This window comes from Amblyomma mixtum, chromosome 6 (assembly GCF_055824585.1).
Source record: "Amblyomma mixtum isolate Tamu chromosome 6, ASM5582458v1, whole genome shotgun sequence".
In the NCBI taxonomy this organism is placed as follows: domain Eukaryota; kingdom Metazoa; phylum Arthropoda; class Arachnida; order Ixodida; family Ixodidae; genus Amblyomma; species Amblyomma mixtum.
In genome coordinates this window covers 127156224-127168526 of record NC_143017.1, presented here as the reverse complement: position 1 = coordinate 127168526, position 12303 = coordinate 127156224, and the positions used below count along the sequence as shown (strand labels likewise).

At 43.3% G+C, this 12303-nt stretch overlaps 1 protein-coding gene across 1 annotated transcript in view; it reads left to right on the top strand.

Annotated features, from left to right (window-relative positions):
- Positions 1-12303, top strand: part of Alg7 (Alg7 dolichyl-phosphate N-acetylglucosaminephosphotransferase) — a 32243-nt gene that overhangs the window by 6878 nt on the left and 13062 nt on the right. Inside the window, exons 3-6 of the mRNA XM_089549076.1 lie at positions 787-1000; positions 2470-2616; positions 4940-5024; positions 8763-8951. Coding sequence (XP_089405202.1) covers positions 787-1000; positions 2470-2616; positions 4940-5024; positions 8763-8951 — 635 coding nt within the window. The remainder of the gene's footprint in view (positions 1-786; positions 1001-2469; positions 2617-4939; positions 5025-8762; positions 8952-12303) is intronic.

Here is a 12303-nt window from a genome sequence, read left to right as displayed (position 1 = left end):
TTTTTCCTCACTGGCTGTAGAGACATGGAATGCATTACCTCATGATGTTCTGAATATTGCATATGCCAACGTATTCCTCATTATATTGAGGTGTTATATATTCAACAAAGTCTGCAGTTCTCTCTTTTTCCTTTGATTTCAGAGATGAGACTTTGGTGTTGCTTTTTGCTGCCTTTTCTTTTTGTGTTATGTATTAGTCTCAAAACTTGGTTTGGGCCTTCTTTTTTTGCAATTTTTTTTTCCCGAGATTTCGTGCTTACATCTTGTCCTCATGTGGTATCAACCTGCTTTTGTATGGATGGGCCTGTACAGGCCCGCAATAGGGGATATTCAAAATTCCGCAAGTGCGCTTTCCCGCATAACAATGTTGTCCCAAACAAGATGGCTGACCATGCGTTTCCAGCTGAAACAAAGCACGAAAGACTGGTTTTTTGTTTGATTCTTCCAAAATAATTTTTTACATTCTATCCACACCTTTAGCGCCTGTCCTGTAGCCCACGTAGTTCCTTTATAGCGAAGTCGGCCATCTTGTTTGGGGCAGCATAGTTATGTGGGAAAGCGCACTTGCGGAATTTTGAATATCCCCTATTCATACACCGTTGTTCTCTTGCGTGAATAATCGCTTTAACCTGCCCTTGCACACTGTGTGTCAGTTTTCACTTGCTTTTTACGCTTGTGAAAGTCTTGGAGAAACACTGTTGAGTTAGGTGTCATGAGGAACGAAAACTTTGAAAAGGCTACAGGCGCACCGAACTTAGCTTGTGTCCCGTTTCTCTTTTCTTGCAGTTTGTGGAACTCTTGGCAGCCTTGCTGTCCATCTGCTGCATGCTGCTTCTGGGCTTCGCAGATGATGTGCTGGATCTCAAATGGAGAGACAAGCTGCTGCTGCCGACATTGGCCTCCCTGCCACTGCTTGTCGTCTACTATGTGACTTTTAACAACACGACCATAATTGTGCCCAAGCCATTGCGCTTGGTGCTTGGCAATGACTTGTGGCTGGGTCAGTTGACTTCAGGCATTCTTGGGTGGACACAGTCCCATATGGTCGAGTGTAAAACACTGAGTGCCTTTTTAATATCGAGCTGTAAGGGAAGTTGAAGGATGGTGATGGGTTTCAGGATTAAGTGTTCTGGATGATGTTGATTTTTCATTTCACAAAGCTGGAGACACCGCCAAAACATGGCTACCAGCCGCCGCGGTAGCTGAGTGGCTATGGTGCTCGGCTGCTGACCCAAAAGACGCGGGTTCGATCCCGGCCGCGTCGGCTAGAATTTCTTTGGAGGAGAAATTCTAGAGGCCTGTGTACTGTGCAATGTCAGTGCACGTTAAAGAACCGCAGGTGGTCGAAATTTGCGGAGCCCTCCACTACGGCGTCTCTCATAGCCTGAGTCGCTTTGGGACGTTAAACCCCATAAACCAACCAAAACATGGCTACCGACGAGACGTCCTATCGGAGTCGCCGTATGAAGCATTAACCACGCAAATGACACCTTGATTCAAGGGCCTTGCATGCTAAAAATCGTTGCTGGCTGAATGTTTTTTCAATGTGTAAATAAAGGCAGGCTGTTCTTGCTCAGCCGCTGAAGTGCTGTGTAAGAGATTGGCAACATGCACCACGGAATATTTGTAATAGATTAAAAAAAAAAAATCTTAATTGGTGAACAATTTTTTAGTGGGACACACAATTTCAATGTTGCTTATGAAATAATGAGGAAACAATATGATTTCATGCATAGCATAAAGAAAGAACTGTTATAGTAAACTGTTTTGCTGCAAAAAATATCCGGAAGGAACCTGGAATTTGGAAATTTTTTTTTTAACTAGATTTTCACCCGAATTTGAGTTCGAAAAATATCGCCTGATTTTTGCTCTCCTAACTGCAGCAAAAATAAAACCTGAAGCCAAAGGGCATTTTGTGTACATAACCACCTTTTAAGTGGTATTGACTGCAAACACGGTTTGGAAAACATTTTAACCAGCCCTCAATGTGACCAGATTAGTTCGTTTCGTACACTGTCGTGTACTGAAGCTGCCCTGATGTCTAGCAAAGTGCACTGACATTAACTACTAGCCTGTTTTAGGCTGCTCATCTGGCATGCTGTTATGTTAATAGCAAACCAGAGGTGTAGAAGGAGGCCAGCCACTCTACCAACTAAGCTAACCGGGACAGCTAGCAGATAGTAAGGCAAGGCGGAATAGATCAACAACTTGGAGCAGGAATATTGTTGGCTCTTTGTATTTAGAGGAAACCTTCAAGGTGGAGTAGATTTCAGTTAAGGAATAATTACTTATTAGCATCCACCAGTTAGTGCTAATTGGTTCCTAATTGAAACCTACTCAACTTTGAGGATTTCATCCCAATACATTATACCAAAACTTTTGTGTTTCACAATGCACTTGCTCAAAAATATACAAGTTTGTTGCAATGTTATGTCTTTTTTTTTACACGTGCATATTGTGAATTCGCAGGTCCATTATACTACATCTACATGGGCATGCTGGCTGTGTTCTGCACAAATGCCATCAACATTCTTGCCGGTATCAATGGGCTCGAAGCAGGCCAGTCAGCCGTCATTGCTGCCTCCATCATCATTTTTAATCTCATTGAGCTGTTTGGTAAGTGCTGTTTTAGTGGCGTAGTGTTAAGGAGCCCATGTTGCAGAAAAACCGGTGCGATCGTGGTCATTGACCGTGAGCGAAAAATAAAAAAAAAATGCCTTGAGAAGCAACTTAGGCAGGCCCCCTAGGTTATGGAACATTGTGGCGTTGTCACAACCTGCGGCCACCGTATCCCCGCAAACTTCCCAAACTCGTTCGCCCACCTAACTTTCTGCCACCCCCTGCTACGCTTGCCTTCTCTTGGTATCCACTCCGTTACCCTTAAAGACCAGCGGTTATCTTGCCTTTGCATTGCATGCCCGGCCGAAGCCCATTTCTTCCTCTTGATGTCGACTAGGATGTCATTAACCCGCGTTTGTTCCCTCACCCACTTCGCCCGCTTTCGATCTTTTAACATTACACCTATCATTTTTCTTTCCATAGCTTGCTGCGTTGTTCTTAACTTAAGCTGAACCCTCACTGTGAGCCTCCACGTTCCTGCCCCCAGGGATCTATGAATGTAAAATAGAGAATGACCAGTTATGTGTATATGTGCATTAACTTATTAATGCTATTCCATCACACCCTTAAGACGGAGCTGAAGTGTCTCCTCAAATTTTTTAAATATGACATATATCTTCCGGTGGGTAGCTGCATGGGAACTACCCAGAAGGAGGAGAAGGGTAATTATGAATGGAAGAAGTGCAAGACATCCATGTATGTAGCTTGTCTTTAGTTCACTTGATGCATTGCTAAGTTCATAAGTGTAAGCTAGTTTCTGTATCTACTTTTTTCGTGCACTATTCAAATTTTCCAATGTGGTCAAATAAATGGGTCCCTTACATTTGACTGCCATTTTGTTGGGCACGTAAAGCTGTTTTTTAGTCTAGAAACTTGCAGTTAGAGCTTGAGGATAAGAAGCAGTTAATAACAGCAGGAGCTTTCACTAAAACAATAACAAGCTTGAAAGTGTAAAAAACTTGACAAACAAATGTGTATTTCGCACCAGAGGCTGAAGTCGACTTCAGGCACTGTTCCGAAGTGAATGACCATGTAGCATAGCCTCTGGGATCTGTGCCAAAAAATTGGTGTCTGCACGTGTATCTTTCTTGCAAAATGAGCCTATGCTAGTGACACCTGTATTTGGTATTTTATAGCTTTTAAAAGGTCTGTTTTTAGCGAGAGTGACTTCTTTGCGATTAGAATGCAGTGCCGTATTGATACAGATCGATTTCTATTTGTTCTCAGTATCTCTTTAATAATGACTAAACTGAAAGCAGCTTCGAGATGGTGGTTCAGTTAGCAGCAGGCTAGCATGTAAAAACAAATGCATAAACACACTGTTACGCATACTTGGAGGTTCAGGATAACAAAAGCTATCTCAGTAGAGGAATGCATTGTTCTTGGGTTGTGTCTCTTGATGTGTTCTTGGCTTTTTCTTCGTCTTCATTGCCTTCTGATTTTGTGTCCAGGTAAGTAGGTTATAAAAACATACACTGGTGAAAATAAATTTTAGTTGAAAGTTTGCATCTGTCATCTTGTGTCGTCCCTTCTGTAATGTGGTTAGCGCACCCCTATGTTAAAGGTGCACTGAAGAGGAATCTGAACTCGCCTTTTTGCCGCGGGAACTCGATCTACACGTTCTGAGCATTCTTAGAAACTTCGACTTATTGCCCTGTGTGGCCAATTTCTCTAATTAAATCGAATTAAAGTCCGGCTCCCGCCTTTATTTTTGAATTCTCCCTCGTACGGTGCGCGGAGTCGACCAACACGTGGAGTGCCTTTCAGCCAGCTCCGTGGAGGCTTTGCTTTCGCTTTATGTTGTTTTTTGGGTTTCCGTGAATAAATAGTTTCATTCGCAGATAATATAGCCACAAAATAAGCCCGCAGAAATAAAAATACGCGCGGACTATTTGCTTCTGCGGATTACTACGTATTACTCCGCCGATGGCAAAGTGGCAAGCCGCCACGGGACTGGCTGAAAGGCACTCCGCGCGTTGGTCGACTCCGGCCACCGTACGAGGGAGAATTAAAAAAAAAAGGCGGGAGCCGGACATTAATTCGATTTAATTAAGGAAATCGGCCACACAGGTCAATAAATCGAAGTTTCTAAGAATGCTCAGAACGTGTAGATTGAGTTCCCGCGGCAAAAAGACGAGTTCAGATTTCTTACCTTTAAGTTGATATATTGCCACGAGGTATGGGTGTCAACACGTAATAAACTGTCGCACTTGCTCTAGCTGTTCATGTTTGTTGCTGATAAGCTGCGCATACTTTTTTGTAAACAGATGCCACTCTAGACCCTGAACTGCTCTTGCATTGCGGTCTCTTTGGTTTTTAGGTGACTGCTGGAAAAACCACCTCTTTTCACTTTACCTGATGCCTCCTTTTTTAATGACTACATTGGGCCTTCTCAGGTACAACTGGTGAGTGCATGTTTATGCTCACTGCCTCGGCTTGTTTCTGATTATTTTGTTAACAGCAGTTAATTATTATTCTTTAAATTATGTATGTAAAGGACAAAGTTATTATTGAAGAAGGGTTGTGACATGGGCTATCTGTTGTACAATTGTTGCGGAAACTACTGCAGAAAATCTCAGATAAAATGCTAAAAAAAAACATGGTTTACATCTAAAGTGCATGGAAAACACAGTGCACGTGTATAGAATAATCTGTTGATGATTGCTACAAAGCCTAGATCAGTTGCAAGGAGGGACAAGGTATACTGGCCTTGTGGTTATCTGATAACAAAGGTACAGTAGAACCCAGCTATAGTGAACTCAAATGTCATAAAAATGCATATAGTAAAGTGAAACTGCGGTCTCACTTTGCTTTCCATAAATGACTGTACCTTCTGTTTTCGTTTTAATAAAGACTTTGTGAAAGGAGTATAAGCATTAAATTTTTGCTTGCATGTTTTCTCCTTTCAAATGATGACATTGGTATACATGGAGCACCCCATGGTCTTCGCCTACGATCACAAAAAATTTATAATTTAATTTCTTCTTTATACTGTTTTCGTTCCATCAACCAAACGATGGCCGTGACTTGTGATGTTTGGGTCAACCGAGGCGTGAGAAAAACGGCAATATAACTGCTGACCTGCCGTTTGTTGTCATTCCAGCTCTTGAAGCAGGCTGGTTTAAGTCTTGCAGTGGATCAAAACTGCGTATGATGATTATATTGTTTTTTTTTCATGCCTCATGTGAGCTAAGCGCCAACTAAACGTCGCAGCCACACATTTGGTTCATGAAACCGAAACAGCGTCAAGAAGAAATTCAATTATAAATTATTTAGCATTTGTAGGTGAATACCACATGGTGATCCATGTATTCCAATGTCTAACACATCATTTGAAAGAAGAAAACATCCAGCTAAAATTGGTGTCTATAGTCCTCTAATGAACAAATGGTTATAATAAAGAAGCGCCGCCGCGGTGGCTCAGTGGCTATGGTGCTCGGCTGCTGACCCGAAAGACGCGGGTTCGATCCCGGCCGCGTCGGTTGAATTTCTTTGGAGGAGAAATTCTAGAGGCCCGTGTACTGTGCGATGTCAGTGCACGTTAAAGAACCCCAGGTGGTCGAAATTTCTGGATCCCTCCACTACGGCGTCCCTCATAGCCTCAGTCGCTTTGGGACGTTAAACCCCTGTAAATCAAACCTATAATAAAGAGCGCTTGACAATGGCACCATACTTCCCATGGAATGATGGCATTGCAGCATGCGTGTGGTCTAGGACACCTTAAAGCAACAGACACATAATTGCAAGGCTGACAGACAAGGCAAATGTGTATCGAAGACATTAATATGGCATTTTTCTGAGATTGCGTAGCCACCAGTATCTTGAGCAGTGAGGAGAAGCCAACTTTTTGAAGCCCTTGGGGCCATGAGGTAAAGCACGACTGCTCGCAGATAAAAAAAAGAAAAGCGAGGCGGCACGGGCCATTGAGGTAGGGAAAGCAGTAAAAGAAGTGAGGTGTATGGAACGGAAGGAAAGTAGGCGAATGGTCGTAGTGTTGGGCAGCACGAAGCATGGTGCAGCGGTGGCAAGAAGCGGAGGGATTGCAGCACTGCGTGGATGAGTTTTGCCTCTCTTGACTGTGTCGTGTGCATTTCTTAAATATCGCCTTTTGAATGATACGGTGGCCATGGAAGACAACTCCGTATGCATGTGAAGCTTTCGCTTTCATATGGACTCAGACTTTCTCCTGGGATTATATCTTCGGCAGTAGTATGTTTGTGGCTGCAGTATGTTTGTGCATATAAGGTACATTTACGAGACATAGATGAAATTGAAAATGTGCTAACGTAAAATGTGATAACTGGAAATAAGATCATCAGCACATAATGGTGTGATTGGAGCGGGACGGAAGGTATCTTTAAGCACCTCATGTTTTGTAAGTAGCCAAATCACTTGAGATTGGGCCGACTGACTTTATACTGGCAAGATAAAACCACCCATTACATCATTTGCGAACAGCCATCTGAAGCAAATGCTAATTCTCTGTGAATAAGAGTCTGCAAGGTCGCCTTTTAAACTCCTATTTTCAACTCCTCTTTAAAATTGCTAGCTTCGATTTGTTCTTCCTGATGTAATTTCTGCTTCTAACCTTCTCGTGGAGGCAGATGGGGGGCATCAGCTAAATTAGTTCTATGTCTTGAACCCACAGCTTTCAGCATATGCATATTAAGAGTAGAGGGAAGGACTTTGAGATGTGTTGCGAACTGCAAAGAATCATGAAAATTTGCTCTCAGTTTTCTGAGTGCAACATATGTCACACATTCCAAGGCTGCAAATTCTCTGCAAATGTAGTAGATGCAGCTGGACTTTAGTTCTACTATCTTTTGAAAGAGGCAGACTGTTTGGTTGCAACTAATCTGTATAGCAGCACTTTACGGTAATAAAAGTAGTGTTTTGTCCTCTGTGTTTTGTCGCCTGCAGTGCATGCCGCTCCTGTACCCCTGATGGTGAGTGTGCTGGACTGGCATAAGTTTTGCACTGGAAAGGCTCTAGAGCATGTTGGCTAATGGTCAAGATTTCCATAGGCTAGTCACTTACTGTGGTTAGTAAAGCTAACTAATCACGTTACCAGTGACTAATACAAGAAATGGTAGTAGGGTGCCTGAACGTGACTGGCAAGTACCACTTAACTTTACCATTCAGGGAAATGGAATGGGATGAGTTGTAATGGCACAGCTGCGCATATTCTAGCCAGCAAGGTCTTTGGTGTGCCTAGGCCAGCATGTAGTTTTGCTCAGGAGGGCCAGCAGAAGATTCATTATGGCACATAAAAGACATGGAATGGCACATGCCCAAAGACACAACAAAATGCAACAACTGGCCTTCTAGAGACTGCCAGCAGAAAACGCTGCTGTGGGTGATGCACAAAGAATTGGTGTTTTGCTGAAGGCATGCATTGCTTGTCAGCGCTCTAAAAGAATTGGTGTTTTGCTGAAGGCATACATTGCTTGTCAGCGCTCTAAAAAGGCAAAGAACAATCTCGGAGGTGTGTCTGACTTGGTGCTGGGCTGCCTTGTTCCATGCTTCAAGCTAGAGCATCGATCTGGCCTAAACTGACCCGAGAGCCCGCAGCCTGGCTTACTGGCATATGTTTTCTCTGAAGCTAGCCTGAGCCCAAGAAAGCTGGGGTCCTTAGCCAGCTAACTGAACTGAGCTGAACAGAGTTAAAAGTGACAGGGGCTTCTGATCTCACAGCTACTTTTGCTATGTACCACTTCTGTCTCCGTTTTGAGGCCTGCTGCCAATGTACCGGCCGATGAAACCAGCAGTGACTCTCATACAGAGCCATGGACTGATGGGGGAATCTTGTATAGGTACTACTTCTACAATTGTGCGTGTGCTTGTGCTGCTCTTACATAAGGAATTTATTAGATTTGTGCAGTTCCCTTCTACTCAGGTGCATTTTGTTGTCCAAAGCTGCAGGGAAGTCTGGCAAGCCTGCACGCATCGTTGTGCAAACAGGCATTCAGGGGCCAAGGCCCAATGCTACTTTCTAAAGTGAAGAAAGTGTATCTGTATGAAGACTGGGGAGGCAATTCAAACACTGCTTTAAGCCAGTGATGTGTCACTGCCAGTTGCGTGGTTTTGAACCTCTGTGCAGTTTGGTACAGCGTGAACTTGTGGCGATCTTTTCTTTATTGCAGGTACCCATCGCAGGTTTTTGTGGGTGACACGTTCTGCTACTTTGCGGGCATGACCTTTGCGGTGGTTGGCATCCTGGGCCACTTTAGCAAGACCATGCTGCTCTTCTTCTTGCCCCAAGTGTTCAACTTCCTGTACAGCGTGCCCCAGCTCTTCCACCTTGTGCCATGCCCAAGGCATCGATTGCCAAGGTACATCATTGCCTTCCTTCTGACATGAGAGAGTCCGAGTTAAAGGTGCACTGAAGAGGAATCTGAACTCGCCTTTTTGCCGCAGGAACTCGATCTACACGTTCTGGGAATTCTTAGAAAATTCGATTTATTACCCTGTATGGCTTATTTTCCTAATTAAATCGAATTAACGTTCGCATCCCGCCGTTTTTTTTAATTCTCCCTCGTACCGTGGGCAGAGTCGACCAACGCATGGAGTGCCTTGCAGCCAGCTCCGTGGAGGCTTTGCTTTCGCTTTATTTTGTTTTTTAGGTTTCCGTGAATAAATAGTTTCATTCGAAGATAATATAGCCGCAAAATAAGCCCGCAGAAATAAAAATACGCGCGGACTATTTGCTTCTACGGACTACCATGTATTACTCCGCCGATGGCAGAGCGGCAAGCCGCCGCGGGACTGGCTGAAAGGCACTCCACGCGTTGGTCGACTCCGCGCACCGTACGAGGGAGAATTTAAAAAAAAAGGCGGGAGCCGGACGTTAATTCGATTTAATTAGGAAAATCAGCCACGCAGGGCAATAAAAATATGTTTCTAAGAATGCTCGGAACGTGCAGATCGAGTTCCCGCGGCAAAAAGACGAGTTCAGATTCCTCTTCAGTGCACCTTTAAGCAAGCTGCGAAGATTCTTACTATAAAACTTGCTGGCACTGAAAGCACACGATACATTCCATGCATATTATTTCACGATGTTGGGTTAGTGAATGAAGCTGCGTTTTATATGGAATTTATGCTATAAGCTGACTAAACTGAATGGACAGCATAGCTAATGTTCCAATCATTTATACTATCTGCCTCAAAAATTCATGGACAGGGATGCACAAGTGAAAAAACAGGCGTTAGTGGTAGGTGGGCACATCACACTGAATCCACAAAATTGATATCTGTCTTCTCCAAAGTGGTTGTGTTTGTAGTACTGAGATTTGCCTATTCTTATCTTCACCTCCTCCTCCGGTCAGTGTGGCACTTGCATAGGAGTAACTGTGGATGCGACACATCACCTCTGTGTTTCCATGTGTGGAGGTGATGTGGCTGCACGTGACAATTCTGTTCCAGAGGAGAGCATCACTGGGGCATTTGCAGATCCTAGATAAGGAGCTAAAATCATGTACAGAAACTGCATATCTTGTATGTAACATTTATTTATTTCAATTTTTCGGAATGTGAGCGATGTTTGAATTTTGTTTTTGTTTTCAAGTAGGCCTTTATGATAATGGGTAGCAAGTGTTGTCGCAGAATGGGGGATGTTGTTGTGCTGCGGTGCACAACAAGAAAGCCTACCAGAAGGTCTGTTTCCTGAGGAGGAAGTTGCTGAATGCGACTAGAGAAATTAAATTGATTGCATACAAGACGTTCGTGCGGCCAATCATAGAGTACGCAAGTGCAGTGTGGAGTCCTCGTCAAAAGGGTTTAAAACGGAAACTGGAAAGATTGCAAAGGATGTCAGCACGTTTTATATGCTCTAAATACCGCCGCACTGATTCAGTCACAGCAATGCTAAAAGAGTGTCAGTTAGAATCACTAGAAGTAAGAAGAACAAAGCAGAAATTGAAACTTTTTTTTCTGATAATGAATGATAAAGTCAAAGTTAATAAACATCACTATGTTACACCTCCCCTGAAGCGTTGCCCTCGGAAAAATCACAGTTAGGTATTACAACCTATTATTACACGTACTGATGTCTATCGCTACTCCTTTTTTCCTGATGCTGTAGAAATTTGGAATCAACTACCAAGTGACGTTGTGGACCAAACAGATGTAGACAAATTTGTGATAGGTGTGAACACGTTCCTGGAAGATTGCTGTGCAAATCTGTAATTCTGTGCATTTGAGTGTTTCTTTTTTAGCGAAGAGAATTGCGCTTGTGTCTGCATATGTTTCCCTCCCTGTAATTGCAGAGGGTTAACAGTATGAATAAATAAAAATAAATAAAAAATAAATATGCTGGGGTTGTGCCAAATCATTTTAAAAGAAAATTTCTATCATCATCAATTGTTGCTGGCCCCTTAACTAGCTGAATTTTCAACCATGCAGCAGCACTAACAAGAAAGGGCATTTCAGTTGCTTGCTGCATAGTGATACAGTGTAACCTTGTTTACTTTGAGGTAATCTGTGGTATGAAAAGTGTATGTATCCCCCTTTAGGACTGGCCGCTGTAAGCACTTACCAGTTGGCTGAAGCAGCAGAAGCAGTTGTAGCATTCATACGCAACAGAAAGTGCATTCACACTTGCTCTGCTGATTTCCCCTCTTTGCTATAATATACGTGGATGTTGTTGTAGCTACATAAACCAGTTTTTCTAGGTGCACTACACTTAATACGTGGATGTTGTTGTAGCTACATAAACCAGTTTTTCTAGGTACACTACACTTAATACGTGGATGTTGTTGTAGCTACATAAACCAGTTTTTCTAGGTGCACTACACTTAATATGTGGATGTTGTTGTAGCTACATAAACCAGTTTTTCTAGGTGCACTACACTTAATACGTGGATGTTGTTGTAGCTACATAAACCAGTTTTTCTAGGTGCACTACACTTAATATGTGGATGTTGTTGTAGCTACATAAACCAGTTTTTCTAGGTGCACTACACTTAAAGACAAAATGCTATGTGCAGCCACCGCTGTGGCTCAGTGGTTGTGCTGTTCGGCTGCTCACCCGAAAGACGCGGGTTCGATCCCGGCTGGTGCGTTCACATTTCGATGGAGGCAAAATGCTAAAGGCCTGTGCAGTGTGCAGTGTCAGTGCGCGTTAAAGATTTAACCTCAGGTGGTCGATATTACGGAGCCCTCCACTATGGCATTCCTCAGAGCATGAGTCATTTTGGGATCCCCACAACCTCATAAAACCATAACCCCAGAAAACCCCATAACCCCACAAACCTATTTGAAGTGTTCAGGTGAAAGAAGTATTGTCGTGGAAGTGGTGTGCTTTGGAAATTACGAATTACTGTAGCCTTACCTGCAGAGTCACAGGCCATAGGCATTCTGGTAGCGATGCACATGTCGCTCATTGCCAGCTGGTCTAGCTGCACTTTTCATTGCTACTAAGCTCTCCAACCGCTACCACTGCTCTAGGCAATCTTAGTAGCCGGTAGAGACCAGCCCTCACAGTGATGACAGTGAGAATGTTGGCCATGGTATTCAGCGTATTGGTACATGTATCTTGCAGATATCTATATTGCTGAATAGAAACAAAGAAAGCAGTAAGAACTAAGCAATAAATTTCAGCGGTGATGCTTTTATTGTGACTACAACATGGTTTTTTGCAGCAGTTTCAGTGCTTCCTACTTTGTTGCATACCTGGTGGCAGTGTCC